This window comes from Sarcophilus harrisii, chromosome 4 (assembly GCF_902635505.1).
Source record: "Sarcophilus harrisii chromosome 4, mSarHar1.11, whole genome shotgun sequence".
Taxonomy (NCBI): Eukaryota; Metazoa; Chordata; class Mammalia; order Dasyuromorphia; family Dasyuridae; genus Sarcophilus; species Sarcophilus harrisii.
In genome coordinates, this window is record NC_045429.1 from 294,275,277 (window position 1) to 294,301,321 (window position 26,045).

The 26,045-nt window shown below is 34.3% G+C and overlaps 1 protein-coding gene across 3 annotated transcripts in view; it reads left to right on the forward strand.

Annotated features, from left to right (window-relative positions):
• Positions 1 to 26,045, forward strand: part of TBCD (tubulin folding cofactor D) — a 395,290-nt gene that overhangs the window by 194,494 nt on the left and 174,751 nt on the right. For all 3 annotated transcript variants that reach the window (XM_031968421.1, XM_031968422.1, XM_031968423.1), the window contains exon 18: positions 3,638 to 3,723. In XM_031968421.1, the coding sequence (XP_031824281.1) occupies positions 3,638 to 3,723 (86 nt within the window). The remainder of the gene's footprint in view (positions 1 to 3,637; positions 3,724 to 26,045) is intronic.

The following is a 26,045-nucleotide window of genomic DNA, read 5'->3' on the forward strand; positions in this document are numbered from 1 at the left end:
TCATAATTATGAATGTGAATATGATGAACTCTTCCATAAAATGGAAATGGATGGCAGAATGGATTAAAAAATAGAAACTCCTACAATATATTGTTTAAAAGAAACAAATTTTAAACAGAGAGATACACACAGAATAATAGTAGAAGGCTGAAGCATAACATATTATGCTGAAGAAAAAAAAAAGCAGGGGTAGCAATTCTGATCTCAGACAAAGCAAAAGCAAAAATAAATTTAATCTCTTTCTTAACTCTTATTGCCGAAGCTAGTGTTTCTAATATAATATTGAATAGTAATGGTGATAGTGGGTAACCTTGTTTCACTCCTGATCTTATTGGGAATAGTTCTAGTTTATCCCTGTTACATATGATACTTACTGATGGTTTTAAATAGATGCTCTTGACTATTTTAAGGAAAAGTCCATTTATTCCTATACTCTTAAGTGTTTTTAATAGGAATGGCTGTTGAATTTTATCCAACCTATTGAGATGATTGTATGGTTTTTGTTAATTTGGTTATTGATATAGTCAATTATGTTAATAGTTTTCCTAATATTAAACCAGCCCTGCATTCCTGGTATAAATCCTATTTGGTCATGGTGTATTAGCCTGGGGATGATTTTCTATAATCTTTTTGCTAATATTTCATTTAGATTTTTGCATCAGTATTTATTAGGGAGATTGATCTATAATTTTCTTTCTCTGTTTTTGTCCTACCTCGTTTAGTCTTTACTTACTCTTTTTCTTATCATAGGATCCTAGCTATGTTGATCTGCTTTCTTTACTTCATATAAAATATTCCATCTCCTTATCTGGGCTCTTATGTTCCCTGGTTTTTCTTCTATTTCATTTCTAATCCTACTTTTTTTTTTATTTTATTTAATAGCCTTTTATTTACAGGATATATACATGGGTAACTTTACAGCATTAACAATTGCCAAACCTCTTGTTCCAGTTTTTCACCTCTTACCCCCCCCACCCCCTCCCCTAAATGGCAGGATGACCAGTAGATGTTAAATATATTAAAATATAACTTAGATACACAATAAGTATACATGACCAAAACATTATTTTGCTGTACAAAAAGAATCAGACTCTGAATTATTGTACAATTAGCTTGTGAAGGAAATCAAAAATGCATGTGTGCATAAATATAGGGATTGGGAATTCAATGTAATGGTTTTTAGTCATCTCCCAGAGTTCTTTTTCTGGGTATAGCTAGTTCAGTTCATTACTGCTCCATTAGAAATGATTTGGTTGATCTTGTTGCTGAGGATGGCCTGATCCATCAGAACTGGTCATCCTCTAGTATTGTTGTTGAAGTATATAATGATCTCCTGGTCCTGCTCATTTCACTCAGCATCAGTTCGTGTAAGTCTCTCCAGGCCTTTCTGAAATCATCCTGTTGGTCATTTCTTACAGAACAGTAATATTCCATAATTTTCATATACCACAATTTATTCAGCCATTCTCCAACTGATGGACATACATTCAGTTTCCAGTTTCTAGCCACTACAAAAAGGGCTGCCACAAACATTCGTGCACATACAGGTCCCTTTCCCTTCTTTATAAATCTCTTTGGGATATAATCCCAGTAGTAACACTGCTGGATCAAAGGGTATGCACAGTTTGATAACTTTTGAGCATAGTTCCAAACTACTTCTCCAAAATGGTTGGATTCGCTCACAACTCCACCAACAATGCATCAATGTCCCAGTTTTCCCACATCCCTCCAACAATCATCATTATTTTTTCCTGTCATCTTAGCCAATCTGACAGGTGTGTAGTGGTATCTTAGAGTTGTCTTAATTTGCATTTCTCTGATTAATAATGACTTGGAGCATCTTTTCATATGACTAGAAATAGTTTCAATTTCTTCATCTGAGAATTGTCTGTTCATATCCTTTGACCATTTTTCAATTGGAGAATGGCTTGATTTTTTATAAATTAGAGTTAATTCTCTATATATTTTGGAAATGAGGCCTTTATCAGAACCTTTGACTGTAAAAATATTTTCCCAGTTTATTGCTTCCCTTCTAATCTTGTCTGCATTAGTTTTGTTTGTACAAAAACTTTTCAGTTTGGTATAATCGAAATTTTCTATTTTGTGATCAGTAATGATCTCTAGTTCTGCTTTGGTCTAATCCTACTTTCTTTAGGAGATGTTTCCAAGTTCCTTCTCCCATTCTAGCTACTAGCCTTCCATACTCTCAGAAGATCTCTTATCTCCTCTGAATATATCTTGTTTGTATCTAGTAATTAATTACAAGCTGTGTCTTCGATTACAGTGTAAACTCTTTAAAGGTAGGGACTGGACTGTTTTTTGCCTTTAGTACTTAACATAGTACCTCACATTAAATAAAAATGTAATGAATATCTTTTGATTGAACCAGCTTCTTCCTCTCAAGTCAACAAGCAAATATTTACTACCTTCTGTGATCTAAGAGCTCAGAATATAAAGAAATTGCCACCTGTTCTTAAGAAGTTCACATCTAATTGGGAGGGAAAATGTAAACAGCTATGTAAAAATAAAATATATGTTAGATATATTGGAGATGATCATAAAAATAAGTCACTAGCATTAGTGGGGATCAGGAAAGACTTCTTGTAGGAAATTATTTTAACTATGAATTTAAGGTTCCAATGAATATAAGATATAGAAGAAAGAAGAAAGCTCCAGCCATGGGAGATATCCAGTAAAATGCGTGGAACTGGAAGATAAATTTCCTATGCAAAATAAGCAGTATTACTGAATTACAAAGAATATAGACAGGAAAGATGAAGTGTAAGAATTCTGGAAAGGTATGAAGGGACCAGATTATTTGTTGTTGTTCAGTTACTTTAATCATTTCCACTTTTTGTGACCCCATTTGGAGTTTTATTGGCAAAGATGCTGTTGTGGTTTGCCAAAAGTCAAGGATATGATTTTATATTTAGTTTTGGAGATAATAGGAAATTTATTGAATAGCAGAATTAACATGGTCAAATCATTACTTAAGGAAGATCTATTAATAATCAAGTGGATGACTAGAGTATAATGTGAATACATTGAGGCAGGGGGACACCAGGGTGGGCATTTTGTCAGAGTAGGGAGATGGCAAACGTGCAATCAACAGATCTTGGTAACGAATTGCATATCGTGGGTGAGAGAGTGAAGATTCAAGAATGTTGTTATCCTGTTAGCTGGCATAATTGGGTGGTTGGTGGTACCCTTGCTAGTAATAGGAAAGTTAAAAAGAGAGACAGTTTTGGGGGACATATAATGAATAGATTTCTTCTTAAGTACTGTGATAATTTTTCAAGAAATTAATTTTTTAAGTTAAATTGCTGTACTTGTTCAGTGTTCAGTCCATGTTGAAATTATTTTAAATTTAATAATGTATAAAAATTTTAACAGTTGAATTATAGCATCATAAATCTAGAGCTGGAAGGCATCTCAAAAATTATCCAATCCTCTTAGCTTCACCAATGAGGAAACTAAGGGAGGTTAATTGGCTTTTCCAATATCACTAAAGTTATAAGAAATTTAGTTTGAATTTTAATGTAGATCCTTTTACTCCAATAAAAATGCTGTTTTCAATATCAAATTTAAAAAAAATGCTGCTTTCATATGCATATACTAATTACAGAATTGTTTTTAGGGTACTTTTCCTCATGGAATTGACATTTTGACTACAGCTGACTATTTTGCCGTTGGTAACCGATCCAATTGCTTCCTTAATATAAGGTAAGTTTTTATAATTTTTCACTTAAAAACATAAAATCATTGGTTTGTGACTTAATTTGTTAAAACTGCTTACTTGCTTAGTCTTTTTCACCATATTATATATAAGATTATATAAGAGATCATTGACAGTGCACTTGAGGGAATGTTGTTTTATTCTTCAAAATGTTTTTTTAATCAGTAAAAAGCTATATTCCCTTCCCAGTCTCCTCCCTTCAATTGCAAATGAAAAGAAAAATAAATACCCTTTTAATAAACATGTATGATAAAAAAAGAGAAATTCCCTTATTGACCATGTTTTTTTTTTTTTTAAATCTCTTTTTTTTTTTTTTTTTTAATAATTTTATTTAATAGCCTTTTATTTACAGGTTATATGTATGGGTAACTTTACAGCATTGACAATTGCCAAACCTCTTGTTCCAATAAAAAATAAACTCATTGTGTACTTTGATTCCTTTGTCTCTTTCTTGGAGGGTGCTATGTCCCATCATTATTGACCTATTGAAATTTTCGTTTGTAGTTGTGTTGTTCAGTGTTCCTAAGTTTTTCAAAGTTGTTTGTCTTATCAGGATTGTTGTCATTGTATTTTTTTTTCTGGTTCTACTCACTTTAGTCTGCATACCTTTATGCCAGTCTTCTCAGGCTTCTCTAAAACCATGTTCATTATTTCCTTCAGCACAAGATTATTTCTTCACATTTATATACTGTAACTTGTTCAGCCATTTTCAAATTGATGGATAGCCCCTTAATTTCCAGTTCTTTGCCATGTGAAAAATAAGTATAAATATTTTTGTACATACTTATTTAGAATTTGTTTTACATGGGAGTAATCCCTCCTTTGATTATTTTCCCTCTACCTTTCCCTCTTTCTTCTCCCTTCTCTTTTATTTCCTTATTGAGTGAAAAAACTTTTCTGTACATGTATGGGGATGGGATGGGGGGAGAGTAGGTGTGGGTATATATGCACATGCTTTTACACCTATTTATTCCAACCTTGATCAGTTTACATGAGAATTAGGTTCAGATTTCAACTACTTCCTCCATCACTTCTTTGCTGGGGGTGCTAACTGTTATTTTTCCAGGACAGTTCCAATTAGAGACTTGCAAGTTTTCAGTGCCCCCAAAGTGGTCTGATTCAGGGCAAAACATGATTGTTCCTTCGGTTTGAGTTTTGCCAATTCCTTACCTGTGTTTTAGTAATGCGAAACAGGTCTTTTTAAGCTTGCATGTTTGGAGTCTCAATAGTGAGTTAGTCACCATCAGAAAATTGGAAAGTTCTACTGCTTCAGAGTGAGAGACCTTTAAGCTTTCTTTTGGTGTGTGATTAAATGTCCTGATTATTCTTTGTAGGGTTCAGATTAATATGGAATCTTGGAAATGAGATCTCTCATTCATTCCTAGCTGAAATCACACAGTTATTTCCTTTTGAATTTTCTCTTTGCTTAGTATATATACAGTTTTACTTCTGCCACTATACTACTTTTGTTCCTACAGTGCTTCTGCTAGGTTCAAGTCTCCTCTTTAGTCTACTCTGGATCTGTGTTCTGTTACAAGATAATTGTGCTAGACCTTTAGTTGGCAACTATTTATGCAACTTACCCAGCTTTAGGCCCTTATATTTTGCTATCTAGTACCTCCTTGTGCTCTGCTGGACAACTTCTCCCTCTGCTGCAGTCATTCACCTTGTCATGACTTATGGCAAAAATGACTTTTTGACTTTTCTAATATTTCTTGATTAGTATTTGTTCTAGTGCTTTCTCTGGATTTGTTTGGAAGTGGTTTTTTTGTGGGGAGATTGAATCAAGGAACTTTGCTGTATTTTTCAATACTCTACCTCCTATCTGACAAGGTGAGGGAATGACGGACTGGGATTTTTTTGAATATTCATTGGTAGTATTTATTGTGGCAGAACAGAACATATCACTATTCATGATTTGAAAATGCTAAAAATTGCTTTGGATACTGTTATCTAATACATTATTAAATATCCATTTGATAGGTTTTTTTCAGTGTCATTTTATTTATATGATGGATTCTATAGAATATGAATTGTATTCTCACTCCTTTACCACCATCACTTTTTTCCCCAAATGTATGCTCCTATAACATATATGGGGCAGTTATTTAGCTTGCTTACTGATATCCCTTACAGTTCAAACACTTATATAACTTACTTATTTGATGTAGATTTCTTTGTCCTTACAGTTCCCCTGCAGTAACTAAGACTAAAACATTATCAGCACTGCTCTCTGCCCTGCATTCCATTGTTTCCTTCTTTAAAGTGTGATTGTTTTCCTGGAAGACAGCATTTCTTTATTTTGTGGTGGTTGTCTTACTATAAGTGAAAACAGTATACTTTATATTTTTAGGGTTTTTTCTTTGTAAATTTCTAGAATATCTTTTTTTTTTTTATTTTTACCTTTCATATTTCATTATTATTTATTATATGATCTTTATCTCAAAGTTTAGAATAATAGATTCAATCTATTCCTTTCTCTGTACACAAGAGTAAGCAAAGACTTAGAGAACTGAAATACGCCCAAGAACTCATATTGGAATAAATTTCCCTTGACCAGTGTTATTTTCCATTTTACCCTCCTGCTTCTTCTATTATCATTTAAAATTTTAAAACTTTAGTTGAACATTGCCTTTTTTTTTTTTTTTACCAGGATATAAGTATATCTTGGTAGATATGCATACATATGTGCCTTCATTGTATGTCTTAAAAATAGACTGCCCAGTTTTTGTAGACAATTTAGGATATGGAAAACATGAGTTCTAGATAATATGGTCTAATTTTGGATTAATGAGTGTGGTTGTTGGAAAATGTTGGAAAAATCTCAAAACAATTTTTGTTGTTGTTGTTGTTGTTGTTTTTTAATTTATTTAATAGCCTTTTATTTACAGGTTATATGCATGGATAACTTTACAGCATTAACAATTGCCAAACCTCTTATTCCAATTTTTCACCTCTTACCCCCCACCCCCTCCCCTAGATGGCAGGATGACCAGTAGATGTTAAATACATTAAAATATAAATTAGATACACAATAAGTATACATGACCAAAACATTATTTTGCTGTATAAAAAGAATCAGACTCTGAATTATTGTACAATTAGCTTGTGAAGAAAATCAAAAATGCAGGTGGGCATAAATATAGGGATTGGGAATTCAATGTAATGGTTTTTAGTCATCTCCCAAAGTTCTTTCTCTGGGCGTAGTTGGTTCAGTTCATTACTGCTCCATTGGAAATGATTTGGTTGATCTTGTTGCTGAGGATGGCCAGGTCCATCAGAACTGGTCATCATATAGTATTGTTGTTGAAGTATATAATGATCTCCTGGTCCTGCTCATTTCACTCAGCATCAGTTCGTGTAAGTCTCTCCAGGCCTTTCTGAAATCATCCTGTTGGTCATTTCTTACAGAACAGTAATATTCCATAATATTCATATACCACAATTTATTCAGCCATTCTCCAACTGATGGACATCCATTCAGTTTCCAGTTTCTAGCCACTACAAAAAGGGCTGCCACAAACATTCGTGCACATACAGGTCCCTTTCCCTTCTTTATAATCTCTTTGGGATATAATCCCAGTAGTAACACTGCTGGATCAAAGGGTATGCACAGTTTGATAACTTTTTGAGCATAGTTCCAAACTACTCTCCAAAATGGTTGGATTCGTTCACAACTCCACCAACAATGCATCAATGTCCCAGTTTTCCCACATCCCCTCCAACAATCATCATTATTTTTTCCTGTCATCTTAGCCAATCTGACAGGTGTCAAACCTCAGTGTTGAAGAAATTGTTCTTGGGCTCTTTTTAAAAAGGTTGCATCAACATGGTGTACTTGTGACATCTCAGCCTTTCATACCCCACCCATTCTCATCTACACATTTTTTTTTCCTTTTTTGTTCATTTGAAATCCTACTGTTGTTTTCTAGATCTTTATGGGTTCTTTCCCCCAAAGTTGTACTATTATTACAGAAATTTTATCTACTTTCCCTGTTAGGCCTCTTTTTTTTCCTTCTTTAAGGCAAATTTTTAATCTTACTGCTTACTTAAAGCTTTTATGGACCAATCACACAAACAATTGATCTTGTTTTTAAGAAAGAAGAAACAATGCTTATTAAACATTTTGTGCCAGACATTATTCAACTAAATTCTTTACAAATAGTACATCATTTTATTCTTACAACAACCTTGTTAGGTAAGTTCTATTATTATACTTATTTTTCAGTCCACTTTGTATTTGAAGAAACTAAAGCAGATAAACCTTAAATGATTTGCCCAGGTTCACACAAGCTGTCTGAGGCTGGATTTGAAGTTAGGTTGTCCTGATTTCAGTCTGAGGACTCTCACCATAGCACTGAGTGTCTTATTTCTGAATTCATTTGATTCATGCAATATAGTCTATTCTACAAGTCTTCACATTTTTTTTTTTTGGTCATGTAACATATTTGATCAGTATAATATTTTCGCCAGTGTTTTTATTGATAAATTATATACATCTACTGATGTTATATTGATTGTAAATCATATCGAAAAAATGCAATATTTGAAGTGCTTTTTATTTTGTTTTACTTGTTAAGAATATATAAATATTTTTCTCTTCAAAGATATTAATATTTTTAACGAGAGCAATAGTGAAACAATTATGCTTCTTTTTCCCCCAAAAAAACTTTGTTTAAATATTTTAAAAACATAATTTGAAGTTCAGGTTATAAGTTCATATTATTTTGATATTTGGTTTTAATGGTTCTGATAATTGAAGAAAGATCTCATAAAATGGAAGCATATCATTAGCATTACTTATCAAATCATAATATTCATTTCAATTCCATTCACCTGTTAAAGTTTTTTTGTTGAAACTTAGCAAGCAAATTTCCTTCTTCTCAAGAACAATTGTTTTTGCAACTAATCAATGATTGATTTTTCAAAACATAAATTCATTATTTATTTATTTTAAATTTGAGTTTTGAATTCTTCTCCTCTCTCTGATCTTTCTCTCACCTGTTGAGAAGGCAAGTAGTACCTCACTTATACATGTTCAATCATACAAAACATGCTTCAGCACAATGTTGGGGAAAAAAACACCAAGAAAATTAAAGTGAGATTATACTTGAACCTGCATATGGACATCCTCCATTCTCTCTCTGGAGGTAGATAACATTTTTCATAATGAGTCATTCAGAATTATCTTGGATAATTTATTGATCAGAATAGCTAAGTGTTTCACTGTTGATTATCTTGTAATATTGTTATTACTGTGTATAGTTTTTGTTTTGCTAACTTCATTTTATATCAGTTCATAGGTCTTGCTGGATTTTTCTGAAAACCATTCTCCTCCTCATTTCTTATAGCAATAGTATTCCATTACAATCATTTATGGCAAATTGTTCAGCCATTCCTCAACTGATTAGCATTCCCTCAATTTCCACTTCTTTGCTATCACAAAAAGAGCTGTATAAATAATTTTACACATGTAGTTTCTTTTTGCTTTTCTTTGAACTTTCAGAGACACAAAGCTAAGTAGTGGTGTTTCTGGTCCTAGCATAAACACAGTTTTATATTCTTTTAAGCATAGTTCCTTTTTGTAATGTTTGGACATTTTCATTACTCCACCAAGAGCTTAACAGCATCCCCATTTTCCCCTCCTCCCCTATAGCATTTGACTTTTTCCTTTTCTGTCATGTTAGCCAATCTATCTATGTATGCCTATAGATATGAAGTGGTATCTCAGAATTGTTTTAATGTGTATTCCTCCAGTCAATATTGATTTAGAGCATTTTTTCATTATTGCAGATAATTTTGATTTCTATCCTTATTTTTTCCTAATAAATTCTACTCTTGATACCTGTTATTATGTTTTTGCATATCTCTTATTTCCTATCCTTATATGGTGTGTGTGTGTGTGTGTGTGTGTGTAAAATATGTATGTATTGTTTCCTATTTAACCCATTTCCCTTAGGAGTAGATTTTTACAACTACCAGCCCTCTTCCCCTATTTAATGCCTCTGTGTCAGTTCTTCCTTTTCTCCTCATTCATGTAGCGAAATTACTATTTTTACCATTTTCTAGATGGTTTTGCTTTTTAGAGTCAGATCACACTTAGCTCTGCTCCAATCTTTCTTTTGAACTACCCAGTTACTGATATCAATCTTAGATGTATGGTTTTTATTTCCACATATAAAACATAAACAGTTTGTTCTTGTTTGGTCCCTTGAAATTAATCTTTAATGTTTGCTTGTATATGTTAAATTTTCTATTGAATTCAGGTTTGGTTAAGACAAAATCTTGAAAATCTGCAAGTTTATTGAATGTCTTTTTTCATTCAGTGCTATGATTAGTTTTGCTAGATGTGATATTTTTGGCTACAAGCCTACTTCTTTTGATTGTCAATATTTAATATTCCAGAGCCTTTAGTCTTTATTGTAGCTGCTGATAAATCTTGTGCAGTTCTAAGTGTAGCATTATTTTATTTGTTTTTGTTTCTTGTAAAATTTTATCTTTGATCTGGGGATTTTGAAATGTATCAGTGATGTTCCTGTATATTTTTCTTGTAGGATCTCTTTTAGATGGGGATTGGTGAATTTCTTCTAGTCTCTTTCTTGTTCTATCACTTCAGGACAATTTTCTTGATTATTTCTTGTATGAGTGTCAATGGCCTTTTTTTGGTCATAGCTTTTAGATAGTTCAATTGTTGTTATGTTTTCTCTTCTTGATCTGTTCTCTAAATTTATTGTTTTTCTTATAAGATGGACTTTCCTATTCTCATATCATAAAATGGATTTCCTATTTTCCTTTTTGCCTGCTCATTTCTTTTAAAATAGAAAACTTCCTAGTGTAAATAACTATAATCCTGGGACACGCTGGGATGGTGCCTCTAGGTTTACTTAAGCCTTCTCCTCTGGCTTGGAACCCAAAATCAAGAACTCTACCCTTCTGTAAGTGCCCACAGCCAGCAGCTTCCCTGCCCTACTGCTTCTGCACTCACTGGTTATGTTAGTTCCTTCTCACCCAGGGCTATGGCTTTGCAGCACAGCTAGGTTTGGTGCTCCTTATTAGGAGAGATTGTCTCAGTGTTATTGGACTCAGACCCTCCCAACTCTCCAAGAGGCAAAAGTTGCTGTGGTTGAGACTGAGGCTACCTATAAACCTGATTAGTCCCCAGGGGTGCCCTGCAGTTTTTACAGAACTAGTCTGGAAATGTTTATACTTCACAATGGTTAAAGTTTGGTCCTGGCGTCTTTTCTTTTAGTCTTCTTAGGTTGTCTCTCGTGGACCCCTCTTCTGCCTTAAGTTTTATTTATTTTTTGCCAGTCTATGTTTGCCCTGAGGGGCACAATTTTGTTTTGTTTGTGGGAGAAATCATGAGAGCTTGGAATTTTCAGACCTACTCTGCCATCTTCCTAGAATCTTCCCCAATAATTTTGATTTCTTCTTCTGAAAATTGCCTGCCATTTTAAAAATCAGACTCATTATTTTTATAAATTTGATTCAGTTCCCTATGTTAGAACTCTGAGGCTTTTACTAGAGAAACTTTTCTAATTTTGATTGAATTGGTTTTGTTTGTGCAAAAAAAATTAATTTCATATATTTAGAACCATCCATTTTATTTCTTGTAATCATCTCTTGTTTTATCATAAATTCTTCCATTATTTATACATTTCAAAGGTAAAATTTCCTTTAATCCTCTAATTTTCTTATAATATCACCCTTTATATCTAAATCAGGTACCCATTTTGACTTCATCTTGGTATATAGTATGCTTTGTTAGTCTACAGCTAGTTTCTGTCAAACTGCATTCCAGTTTTCCCTGCTTTTTTTTTTTTTTTTTTTTTTTAAGAAAAAGTGAGTTTTCCCCTTAAAAGCTTGGATCTTTGGAATTATCAAACAGTAGATTATTATGGTCATTTACTGTTGCGTATTAGGTACCTAATCTTTCTTAATGATATGCTATTCTATTTCCTAGCCAGTGCCAGAATGTTTTGATAATTACTACTTTGTAATAGAGTATGAAATCTGTTACTAGTAAGGCCACCTTCTTTCACAGTTTTAAAAAATTGATTCCAATTATCCTTTTGATTTTTTTTTTTCTCTCAGACTTATTTTGTTATTATTTTTCATGCCTCTATAAAATAATTCTTTGGAAATTTCACTGGTATGGCACTGAATAAGTAAAATAATTTTAGTAGAATTATTATTTTTATTATTGGCTTGGCCTAACCATGAAAAATTAATATTGCTCCACTGATTTAAATCTATTTGTGTAAAAAGTGTTTTGTAACTGTATTCCTGGGTTTGTGTTGGCAGGCAGATGCCCAAGTATTTTATATTGTCTGCAGTTATTTTGAATGAAATTTTTCTTTCTATCTCTTTTGCCTGAGTTTTTTGGTGATACACAGAAATGCTGGTGAATTGTTTGGATTTATTTTATATCTTATCAGTTTTCTAAAATTGTTAATGTTTTTATTTTTTGTTCATTCTCTAGGATAGTTTTGTTTTCTCATTGCCTATTCTAATTCCTTCACTTTCAGTGGTTTATTGCTATCGGTAGTATTTCTAGAACAATATTGAATAATAGTATTGGTTGTAGAAATATAGTCAGTTTTATTAGCATATAATTGGGCAGGTCTTGAATTTCATCTTATTGTAAAATGGTCATTTTTGTAAAATCTTGTTAAAAAAACTTTTTAAAAGTCAGTTTAAATCAATGATTTATCTATTTTATTTTTCAGAAAACCAACTCCTACTTTTATTTATAAATAGAATGATTTTTTAAAAAAAGCTTTCAACTATATTAATCTCTCCTTTGGTCTTTAATTGGGGATTTTAAATGTGTTTTTTTTTCTACTTTTTTATTTTTTAGTTACATTCCTAGTTCATTTTTTAAAAATTTCTTTCATTAATTTAAGTGTTTAGAGAGAATTTTCCTCTTTTTTTTTTTTTTTTTTTTGGCATCATCCACAAATTTTGTTGTGCTGGTTCATTTTATAAATTATCTTTAGTGGAATTAGTGATTTTTTTCATTGATTTGTTTTTTGACCCAGTCATTCTTTAGGATTAGATTATTTGGTTTCCATTTGATTTTTAATAACTGCTTCCAAGGCCCTTTATTGAGGAGTGTATGTAATTTTTATGGCATTATGATCTAAAATTTTTTCATTTAATATTTCTCCTTTTTTACATTTTGTTAAATGTGGTGTTATTCTTCTTTAAAATAATAATAGTTCTCTCTGGGAGAGAGGTTTCTTGGGGAGGTTTTCTGGAGGCAGCCTTAATGTCAGTTACAAGTAAATAATCACCCAAAATGCAGCCAGGTGATAAAATGCAAACATTTATTTTCTCCTTCCAAGTCTTGTCTCTTTCCTTGCTCCCGGTTAGCTCAGAGGCCTATCTCTCTGCTTGGTTCCAAGAGGTCTTGCAGATTATCCCTTGCTTCTCTCTGCTCTCTCTCCTTGGTTCTAAGAGCTCTTGCAGCTTTGTCCTTTGCCTCTGCTTTCTTCAGCCTCCAGATGGAATGAGTCTCTCTTGCCTCTGAGAAAAGGCTTCTGGCTCTCAATCTCCCAGAGTGCTGAATCTGGTTGTGCCTCACTCCCTTCTCCAATCTAATTCAGCTGAACTCTTCTCTCAGTGTTTTCAGCTCAACTCCCCGAGAGAGCCTCTGTCTGTTTCTTATATAGGATCTCTTCTGAGAGAGAGGGATTATGGGTTTCTCTCAGAGTGCTCTCTGGCCCTGAGAGCTTCAAGGGCTGTGTGAATTCTGATATACTAAACCCTGAAATCTCCCAAACACGTGAACTCCAGTGAGTACAGGTGTGAACACAAGCATTGTTTCTCAGTTCCACTTAGTACCTTGTTTCAAGTTGAGTTAACAGTAAGATTCCAACATCTCCCCCTTTCCTTTGATTTAGAACATAAGTGGTCATGACCTCCCTGACCTCTCAAGGAGGTGAGAACCTCTAAAAGAGGATCACACCATCCCTGACTGCTCAAAAAAGGAGTGAAAACACCATAAAAAGAAGGTGGTCGTGCTCTCCCTGACATCTCAGGAAGAGAGATGAAAACACCAAAGGAAATAGAAAATCAAATCAGATTAGCGGGTTTCTAAAGGGTCTCACTTGAAACAGGTATGCAACAAGGTGTACATAAACCCATCAATATGGGAGGCATTATTATATAGTTACAAAAGCAATATTACACAGGCTAGTAGTAATGTTAACAAATAACATGAATCAACATGAAGAATTTACACATGTCCATAAGTCCTAGAAATAGTCCAAAAGGAACCCATTGTCCATTAGTTCATGTGCCAGGAATCCAATAATTCCTGTAAGCTTTGAAGTAAACAGTTTTTCATAACATGAATCAACATGCAGAATTATACATGTCATACATAAGTCCTAAAAATAGATTTTTATACCTTAATAGATGGTCAATTTTTGTCAAGATAGTATATGAAACTGAGAAAAAAAGATATTTCTATTCCCATTTAGTTTTTTCCACAGTTGTAACTAACTTTTCTGAAAATTTTTTCATCTCTCTAATTTTTTTCTTACTTATATTTTGGTTATACTTTGCTGGTTCTTAAGAGTGGAAAGTTGATATAGCTCAGTAGTATGTTTTTATTTTCTTTAAGAAAGAAATGAAAATTAAAATGTTCTTTAAGAATTTGGATTCGTCACCATTTGATGCATATGGTATTAAATATTACTTTGTTGTTTGTATTGACTTTTAGGAAGATGCAGTTACTCCACTTATCTCCCCTCCCTCCTCCCCTGCCTTTTTTAGCTGCCCCACTCATCTCTTTTAATGAGATCTATTTTTAAATGTTGTATTTGTGTATTTAACTTAAATATAAAATAGAAAAAGAAAAAAGATAGGAAAAAAAAAAACACTGCCATGTGCACAGCAGATCATTAGGGAAGATTCAAAAAATTTAATAATGTATTTCCATTTCAAGAAAGTGTATATAATAATAGAAGATATTATATTCAAAACTGTCCTTAAATTCTTTGCTGTGCACTCTTTATTATTTTTACCCCTTTTCTTCCCACCCCCACCTACCTAAAGCAGGCTACAGTTAAGCACAGATATTTATGCAAACAAACATACACACATATATATCACACATACTAACACATATATGCCTACATACACACAAGAACATATATATACACACACACACATATATACACACATACACAAAAATACATGTATAATAATATTGTGACTGACATATAATACAGATTTCTCTCTTGATTGAATCTTTAACTTTGACTTTGAAATCAATTATTACTACCCTTTTTTTTTTAAATAAATCCTACTCCTGATTTTTAGTGTTTGTATATCTTTTGTTTCCTGTCTCTATTAACTCTTCTCCTTTATTTCTATCATTAACTTTACTTATTTTGCCCCAAGAATTCTTCTCTCCCCACCCTTATTCTAAATAATCTTCTAAACCCTGCTTAACTTCTTTATCTTTATAGTTTTGGAGAGTGTTATACTCTTCTAGGAGTGTGTGTGTGTATGTGTGTACACATGTGTATACCCATATACTCTTCTCTCTTTAATCCATTCCTGATGTGAATAGGATTTCAGAACTAACAGTCTTCCTCCCCCCCATTTAATTCCTCTGTGTTGGCTCTTGCTCTGGCACCTCATTTATATAGCATAATTACTCTTTTTTTTTTTAACTTTTGCTGCATGATTTTGCTTCTTAGAGCTATTTGGCTCTATCCCAATCATTCTTTTGGACTACTCAGTTACTAATGACAATCTTAGATATATTCTTTATATTTCCAGGTATAAAACATAAACAACTTGTCCTTATTGAGTTTCTTAAAATTTGTCATTATTATTGGCTCTTATATGTTAAATTTTTTGTTGAGGTCAGATTTGTTTGAGACAAAATCCTGAAAATATGACAGCTTATTGAATATCTATTTTTTTAGTTAATATTATAGTTTTGCTGGTTATAATATTTTTAGGTAGCAATCCTAGTTCTTTTGTTTTTCAACATATAATATTAAAGAATCTATAATCTATTTTTTTTTCAGCCACTGATAAATTCTGTGCAAGTCTGATTGAAGCTCCAGCATATTTGAATTATTATTATTATTATTTTTGGTTATTGCTTATAAAATTTACTCTTTAAATTGGTGCTTTTGAAATTTAGTACGATGTTCCCTGTATGTTTTCTTTGTAGAATCTCTTTCAAATAGTGATCAGTGAATTTTTTTTCTACTCTATTTTCCCCTCTTGTTCTATCACTTCAGGACAATTTTCTTTAATTATTTCTTGTATTGTTGTGTCATAGGTTGGATTTTTTTTGTTTGACTTTTATTTATTTATTTATTTATTGGGTGGGGGTTTGGTCACAGTTTTCAGGTAGTCCAGTTATTCTTATGTTTTCTCTTCTTGATCTGTTCTCTAAATTTGTGGTATTTCTGAGTACCTTGTATTCTCTTTTATTTTTTCATTCTTTACATTTTATTGTATTATTTCTTGATCTCTTATAACTTAGCTGGCTTCCCCTTGCCCACTTCTAATTTTCAAAGAGTTGTGTTCTCCTTAAGACTCTGGACCTTCTTTTCTAGTTGGTTGACTTTCTTTTCATAATCTTGTTTTTCTTGTACTGCTTTTCTTCCCTCCTCCCCTCCCCCCAACCCCTGCCCGTCCCCAATCCCCCTCCATCTCTCTCTCCTTTGATTTTTAAAGTCTTTTTTTTTTTGAGTTCTATGAATTCTTTTTGGACAAGTAACTATACTCTCTGGGATAGGAAAAGCTTTTTTGTTTTGTTTTTTTAACTTCAGTGTGCTTTTTTGAAAATGAACCTTGCCCTTCTCTATTCCATAATAACTTTATATAGTTGGGTTCTTTCTCCTTTGCCTGTTCATTTTTTTTTTTTTTAAATAGGAGTTTGTTAATGTAATCGCCTCTATTCCTGGTGGGGGTGGGGATGGTGCCTTTGACTTCAGTTCTCCCCTCTGGCCTGGAACCCAAAACCAAGAACTCCACCCACCTGTAAGTGCCTACAGCCAACAGTTATCCTTCCCCACTGCTTCTGTACTCTTTGGGCATATGCTAGTTTTTTCTTGCCTGGGGCTTAGCAGCACAGCTGGGCCTGGCATTCCCCATTATCATAGGGTTCCCTCAATCATCCTGGACTCTAATCAGTGACTCCATAAATCATCTGGGGAGGTGAAAGTTCCTGCTATTGAGGGTGAGGCTACTTGTTTGCTGTTTCAACATGGGCTAGCCTAAGCCAAACCTTTCTCCTAGGGAAATCTTTCAAATTTTCCCAATTGTCCCAGGGGGACCACTGTTCTGCCCCAACTCTTATTTGTTTTTAATATCACTATGTTCTCCCTGAGGCATAATTTTATTTTATTTATGGAGGAAATCTAGAAAGGTTGGAATTTTCTGACCTACTCTTCCATCTTCCCAGAATCCTTCCCAATTAGGTCTATTTTTGCTTTTACTTTGTTTGAAATCATGGTTCTTACCCTTTGCCTTTTTTCTTCTTCAGCTGAAGCTTCTTGGATTATTATCTAGCTCCTTATTTTAACTCTCAAACTCAAATATATTTCTTGTAAACAGCATGTTGTTGGTTTCTGGTTTCTAAACCAATCTGTTATCCATTTCCATTGTATGAGTAAATTCATACATTCACATTCTCAGGATTTCTGTGTATTTTCCTTCATGCTAATTTTTTTCTGTTTATCCTTCTTTCTTTTTACCCTGTCCCTATTCAAAAGAAGGTCTGATTTGCTTCTTACCACTGCCACTTTTAATCTACTCTTCTTCTTCCCTCAACCTTTTTTTTTTTTAAATCCCATTCCCCTTTTGAATTCCTTTTGGGGCACGATAGATTTTGAAATCCATACTGAATTTATATGTAATTACCTCTTTGAATCAATTCCAATGAGAGTAAGATCCAGGTCTCACCAGCTGATCTCTTAAGTTTTCTTGGGTTTGAAACATGCCTCATGTACTACTATACCCAAAACAGGTACACTAATAGATCGTTGATTGTTGGAATACATGGGAGAGCTGTTGGAATACATGGGAGCCACTTGATAGTGACTGCTAGATATCCAACTCAGAATGGATCTCCTTTTGTGAGAGAATAATACAAGGAAACTGAGAGGCAGTTGCTATTCTCTGACATCTCTGATTGAGAGGCTGTTGTGTTGTCTGACCTCTCTCCTCTTTGCTCTGCCTCCAATTTATCTCGTTCCTAGTCCGCAACACTTGTGTCAGGAAAGGCTGTCCTATAGCTCCTTCAGATGCTATGATCCACAGCTATGGAGACTCTCGGAGAATTGGCCTGTCCCTGAATAATTGATGGAGTTGTGAACTGATCCAGCCATTCTGGAGAGCAATATGGAACTATTCCCAAAGAGCTATCAAACTGTGACCCTTTAATTTAGCATCATCTTTACTTGATCTGTATCCCAAATACATCATAAAAAAGGGAAAAGGACCCACTTATGCAAAAATGTTTGTAGCAGCTCTTTTATATTGGCAAGGAACTGGAAACTGAGTGCATGCCCATCAGTTGAGGAATGGCTAAGTAAGTTATGGTATAGAATGTAATGGAATATTATTGTTCTATAAGAAATGATCAGCAGAATGATTTCAGAAAGGCCTGGAGAGACTTGTATGAACTGATGCTAAATGAAGTGACTAGAACCAAGAGAACTTAGTACACAGTAACAAGATTATATAATGATCAGTTCTGATGGATGTGGTGGCTCTTTTCAATAACAAGGTAATTCAGGCCAGTTCTAATGATCTTGTGATGGAGAGATCCATCTGGACCCAGAAAAAGGACTGTGGGGACTGAGTATGGATCACAACATAGAATTTTCACTTTTTTTTTTTTTTTAAGTTGTTTGCTCACATTTTGTTTTTTCTCATTTTTTTTCTTTTTTGATCTGATTTTTCTTGTGCAGCATGATAATTGTTGAAATATGTATAGAAGAATTGCACATGTTTAATATATATTGGATTACTTGCCATCTAGGGAGGAGTTGGAGGAAAGGGAGGGAGAAAAATTGTAGGATACAAGGTTTTGCAAGGGTGAATGTTGAAAACTATGCATATATTTTGAAAATAAAAAGCTTTAATTTTTTTTTAAACCAGAAAGAAACCTGCCTTACCCCTACCTTTTGTTGCCTCTGCCACTACAAAATTTCATTTTACTGGATATTTACAATCCTTTGGAGAGGAATTTTGGAAGAGTTCATCTGGAGTGTTGTCCCCATCCAGCCATTTTACCTTACCCCGTTCTTTAGGTGGCAAGTAATCCATCTCTGAATATGTAAGATATTAAAAGCTTAAATGGGAAGTAATTTCATTGGGAAGACAGCAGAAATAGGAGGTACTAAGAAAGAAGGTTTTAGAAGGTTAGGGTTTTAGTAGAATCTTGAATGAAACCTGTAGAAGTAGAACTTAAACAATCCCTATACTCTATAAGCTTAGTTTTTGATGGGGAAAACCGGAAGAATATGTACATATTTACACTGCACAAATAAAAAGTTTAGTACTTATCTAAAGCCATATATATATATATATATATATATATATATATATATGCAAAGTACTTAAATACAGTGTTGCAGTTAGTGGGATCAGGAAGTATGCATACAGAAAAGGCTATCTGAATTGTGAATTAATAAAATGGAGAGAGGAATTCTATGTAGCAAAGAGATAATCTGTGAAAAGGCATTCAGGAGGTAGTATGTTATCAGTGAGGAATAGAAAAAATATCAATATGGCTGGATTGTAAACCCGGAGATAGAATAATGTCCAATGAAGTTGAAAAATGAGATTGGGACCAGCTTGTACAACAGCACTTTAAAAGCTAAATGTACTAGTACATATTTTATACCTGAGGCAATAAGAAGTCACCAGAATTGTTTGAATATGACCTGAAGCATAGCAAACAGTCAAACAAACAATATGCACAATGACTAAAACAACATAAATATAAAACACAAAAAAATAGAAATATGAATATTATCCATATCCATATTGTAATGTGATTTGAAATATCACATTGACACTATCATTTGTACATTTTTCCTTATTTTTTCTTTTATTCTTCCCACTGAAGTTTGTTATTATTTCGTCTATCTTTTAAAAGAGGTTGATAGTTTTTGATATGGAAATAGACCTACAAATTTAGTTAGATTGTTTTATTGCTGTTTAGGAGTTCAGTTATATTTATTGTTTCCATTACACTGTCTATCCATATCTCATCCCTTGCCGTCCCCTTTTCCTTTTGCCTTCCATCTTTCCCATCATCAGGATCTTTTCCAGTGAGTTCTGTCTACTCATTATGTGGTCATTTTTAAGATTCAACTTTAGTATTTGACCTTCCAGTAAATAGCCTGAATTGATATATTTAAGTATTTACTGATTCAATCTTGCTTTCTAAGAGACTCTTTAAAAGTCATCTCTAGCACCCACAGTTCAAAAGCATTGATTTGGTGGTGCTCAGCTTTTCCTATAGTCCAACTTTTATAGTCATACTGCTTTTGGGGAAAAAAACCATAGCTTTGACTATTGGGACTATTGTCAGCAAGGTGATATCTCTGCTTTTTAGTATACTATCTAGATTTTCCATAGTTTTTCTTCCAAGGAGCACTGGTTTTGTAATTTTGTGGCAGCAATCACCATCTGTAGTGAGATTGGAGCCCACGAATATAAAATCTTACACTGCTCTCTCTCTCTCTCTTCTATTTGCCAGGAAGTTGATTGGGACCTGTTGCCAAGGTTTTAGATTTTTTGATGTTAAGCTTCAAACCAATTTTTACATTCTCTTTCAGTTTCATCATGAGACTTCTTAATTCCTTCTCCCTTTCTACCATCAGAGTGATACCTGCATATCTAAAATTGTTGATATTTCTCTCAGCAACCTTAAATTAAGCTTTTGATTGATTCATCCAGCCTGGCATTTCACATGATACGCTTTGCATACACAGGCATCACATAATACATAGACATGTCACACTCCAATCTTAAACTAGTTAGTTGTTTCAGAACTGACAGAACAGAAGAAACAACAGTTTTCTTGGCTTGCATTCAGATTCCTCAAGAGAAAAGTAAAATGATTGGGTACTCCGGTCTCTTTGATGACTTGTCACATTTTGTTGTGTAGTATAATTTTTATCCTATTGGTACAGTCAGTGAACTTTTAAAAATTAGTTTCTAAATCTGGAAATTTGATTAGAGTCTAGAATTTGGTTAATTATTAATTAAAGGCATTTGAAGGGATTTGGGGGAGAGCTCAGGTGAGTACTTTCCTACCTTAACTCTGCCTCCTACTGTGTACTCAATTTTAATAACATAAATTTGTTATAAACCCAGTTATCATGATTGTGTGATGTGTTCCAGCTCTGCTTTGTAGCTTATAGGAATAGGAATTAGATTAATTGATTAGTTGTTCTTTATTCTCAAAAAGGACCAAAATGGCATCATTACGTTAGAGTTGAGTTACAGTGTCTCTGACTATGGCTGATCAGACCAATAGGACTCTGGAACTCTTTGCCACAGGGTGAACACAAATTGTCCTTATCAACATTTGGGGTTGCGTCTTCAACTTTGTGTATCTTCTGTTTCTTCTGAGCCAATTTAACTCTGCTTTTCTTATTGTAATGTTATTCTCTAAAATACAATTGTTCTTCAGGAGCAGGTTTCTTAGGGATCTTCTGGAGGCAACCTTAGTTTCAGTTTAGTGTAATAAACACCTCAAATGCAGCCAGCTGTTAAAGTCCAATCCTTTATTATATCTTCCAGAATAGTCCAATTAGCTTTCTTTGATTCCGAGAGCTCTTGTTGCTAGTCCTTTGCCTCTGCCAGCTTCAGCCTCTCTTCTTCCGAAATCTCCAGTTCTGCCCAACTTTAGTCTCTGGCTTCTCAATCTCTTAAACTGACTCCTGGCTGAGGTTCCAAGAGCTTCTTATATATGATCTCTTACAGGTGTGAACTCAAAGGTTGACTCCTCCTCTAAGAGTGAGATTGTGGGAGCTGTGACTTATGAATCTCCTCCACTGAACTTGTGAATCTCCTGGACTTGTAAATCTTGTAGAACTCCAATGAGTGCTAAATACATTAGTGAGCTAGAGAACTTGTTAAGTACCATGCTAAATTAGACAACCAACTTATCACTTTGTAAGAATCCTAACAGCTTATAGAGCACAGCACTTTCTCTGATGAGGGCATGCCATGCTGGGCAGTCCCTTATGTCATGCAATCAGTTTTAAAGTTCTTAAGAGTTCTTGAGAGTGTCCTTGTATTGCTTTTTGCAACCATCTTGTGAGTTCTTGCCTTGTGTAAGTTCTCCGTAAAATAATCTTTTTGGCAAGCATATATTTGGCATTCAAACAATGTGGCCAGCCCAGTGGAGTCGTACTGTCTGTAGTAGAGTTGAAATGCTTTGTCTGGTATTTTATCCTGCCAGGTGGTCTTCAGAATCTTTCTAAGACAATTCAAATGGAAGCAATTTAGTTTCCTGATGTGTGGTTCAGAAATGGTGAGGGGTCACCATTTAATAAAAAAAGCTGGAGAGATCTCTAGAAGCAAAGCGAAGTTTATTATACATTCTTGGGAAAAGGGTGTCCCACCCATCGAGCAGATAGTTGAAGGGAGGAAGGGAGGAAGCAACTTTCGGGGGTGCAGGGTCAACACTTTTAATTCCTAACGCAAATACCCCCTCCCACCACTGATCCTCATCCTTATTGGCTGAGGATCTTACATTCTAAACGCAGTAACTACCCAAGAAATTGAACTTGACCAGTAAGTACATAGTTGCCCATATTTGACTGAAATAGGGAGACACTGATGTCATGGGAGGATAGCAGAAGGGGACTTAGGTATGCCCTTGACTCAATCTTCAAAGTCCTTCAGGCCTACTCCAACTGAAGTAGATGAAGCCTTACTCGATTTTCACAATCTTGAAAGATCTCATCTCATCTCGTTCACTGAAATAATATGCAGATATTTGTGCACTCACTGCAGGCTTCAAAGCTGTGATACTACTACTAATTGGTGTAACAATTAACACCAAGAAAACACAAGTCCTCCATTAACCAGCACTATGACATCCATATGTGGAACCATCATTTACAGTGGTGGTGTAGGAGCAAATGGTGAAGGAATTAGGTAGATATTTAATGGTAGGAATAATACAGAATTGGATTTTGGCAAGGTATGAGTAGCAATAGAACAAAAAGAAAAGGAATTTAAAAGCATGGACAGGACATATTGAACTAGATAACTATAGTAAAGTTATGATGTTCTAAAAGAATACTGAGGAGTAGAAGCACTTGTAGATCAAGCTGAGGACCACTATGATTAGGAGGACAAATTTAGGAAGGTCTTTTCTCTGTCCTCATTCTCTTTTATTTCTCTGATGCATTTGACTCTATTGACCACTTTCTCCTCTTGGATTTTATCTCCTCTCTGTTTTCATAGTACTACTTCTTGGGTCTTCTATCTTGTTTTTTCTTACTTTTGCTCTTTGCTTATTTTACTCTTACCTTGTCTCTTTTGCTGACTCATCATCCTGTACTGTACTGTGGGTGTTCCCTAAGCCCTCTTCTGTTTTCTTTCTGCATAATTTTTGAATGATCTCATCCATTCCTACAGGCTTAATTAACACTATAAAGACAACTGGAAGATTTATTTATTCAGCCCCAGGCTTTCTTTTGAGGTTCAGTCCCACATTACCAATTTCCTGTTGGACATCTTAAGTTAGGTGTCCTGCAGATATCTCAAAATCAACTCATTCATAGCAGAGCTTATTATCTTTTCCTCTCAAACATATCCCTCTCTCAGACTTTCCTATCTCTGTTAGTGGCACTGTTCTTCTAGATCTTTCAGATTTATAACCATAGCATTTTCTTGGACTCCTCATATTTCCTCACCTCGCACAGACAGTCCATTATTGAATCTTACATTTTAAACCTTGAAAACATCTGTTCTATTTCTCTCTTTCTTTCTATTTAAACATCCACCACCAGTGTAGGCCCTTAACACCTTTCAACTAGACTTTTGGAATGGCAATAATTGGTCTCCCTGCCTCAGGGGTCTCTTTTGTAGTCTATTCTTCACATAACTGTCTAAGGGATTATTTTTAAAATCTCTCAGATTCTTCTCTCATAGCTTTATATCACTTCCTTACCCAATAAATAACATAAATTTGGTGACCATATTTTCTAAAATTAAAATTAATACTTGAGGTCTAAGGGGGGAAAAGTCTGATGAAAAACCTCATTAAAAGCAGTTACAGAATGTCTAGAAGGTAATTGACTTTAAGTGAAAGATTTAGAAGGGAAGCTGGAAAATTTTCTTAGCTGATTTCTCTGATTAAAGATTGATTTGTAAGATAATTGGGAAATTTATATAATTTAAAAGAACAAGAGTCATTCTTCAAAAGGAGTTTTTCAGAGGATGTTCTAAGTTTTCAACAAGTATATTAAAAAATTATCTAAATATACTAATAAAAGAAATGCAGATTTAAAGAACTTGGAGGTTCCTTATTACCTCCAGGATAAAGTATAAAGTTCTCCATTAGTCCTTTAAATTTGTTTCTATTTTAACTTTTATGGCTCCATAATAGACTGTGTAAATGGACCAAATAAATTGGCCTACTTACTTGCAATTCCTGGAACAAAGCTCTTCATCTCCTATTGATAAGGTTAGTGGCAGTTTCAGGATTCAGGGAACCAAATGAAGAGGTTTGGGGTTATGTCCCCCTAGGATTTGGCGCAGGGTAGGGAGTTGTGGGAACTCCCTTCTGGCAGTACAGAGATCCTTCTTAAAGGAATTTACAAACCTGAAAAGCTAGACTGGCAAAAAAAAAAAAGTTTATTATTGGCATTGGGAAGTCAGCCTTTGCTATGCATGAATAGAAAGACTGAATTCCTTACTGGCAAGGTCCTGAAAGAGAAGTAAAGTTTCTTGCAGAGAAATCCCGATAGCTATAAAGTCTTGTTAGGAAAATAGGTGAGAAACAGATAAAAAGGGGGTAACTTTGAAAGAGAATATCATTTCATCAGGCAGAGGGTTGCAGTCCTCTGCAAGGACTGAGCCCCAAGTTGGCTCTTTTTATAATAGAAGCCTAGGCTGTTTGAGCTGGTACCCGAATAGAAAATCTTGGAATTGAATGAGTATCTGTGGATTAATTTATAATTCAATGGTGTTGGTATCTCCAGCTCCTGCTAAGTAGGAGTGCTCAACCTGTCTCACGTAGATAACAATGCTTGATTCCCTCTGGTGGGTCTTTCAAGGGAGAGCTTAGCGTTCCCCTCCAAAGTCAGAGAGAAAGAAAGAGAGTTTTGGGATTCCCCCGTCACTATGCCTTTGTACTAGTTTTTCCCTATTCCTGGAATTATCTGTCTTTTTAAAATTTGCCAGGTTTCCCTGGCTTCTTTCTATTTGCAGTTTAGTTGACATCTACTCTATATATGTCTTGTATATATGTAGATATTTTAAAAGTTTTATTGATGCGTTTTGGTTTTACGTGCTAACATTTCCAGGTTCTCTCACTTTGTAAGTTGTCTCTTGTGACAAAAATCATTAATATGGTGATCTTATCTAACACTTCCCACAACTAAAAAAACAAAAAAAAACAAAACACACAAATCCATTTTCTTTCCCTCCCAATTTCACCCCATTAGAGAGAAAATACCCAAAACTATTGCAACAAATATGTATTGTCAATTAGAAAAAAATTCCCTCAGTGATTCTATGTAAACATATATAGCTCTATATGTCTCATTTAAACATTTGTCATCTGGAATTATGAATGGTCATTGTATTAATCATAGTTTTCACAACTTTTAAGTTTTGAAAAAAATTAGTGTGGGGAGGGATGATTCTGGGAAGATGGAATAGATTGGTAAATTTCGAACTCTCCCTATTTCCCACACAAATGGAACAAATTTGTGCCTCAGGGCAAACATAGATTGGTGAAAATCAAGCCTTGGGGCAGAACTGGGGATTCTCCTAATACAACTTGAGGAGATTTGAAGAAAGCCCTCAAGATAGAGATTAACCTGTCTAAAGCAAACATCTATGGAGTTCAGAAACACCTAGTGGGGAGCCCTGGGGCTAGCTGGGTGTGGTTGGAGCCTCACCTCCTGGGCTGTTCTTGGAGTTTGGGTCTGAATCTGAGAGGACTGAGTGACCCTCTCCTTATTGGGATTGCCAGGCCCAGCTGTGCTTTTGAGACTTGCCCCTGAGTGAGAAGCAGTTAGCACCCTGTGAATGCAGAAGCAGCAGGGTAGGGATCCTACTGGTTGTG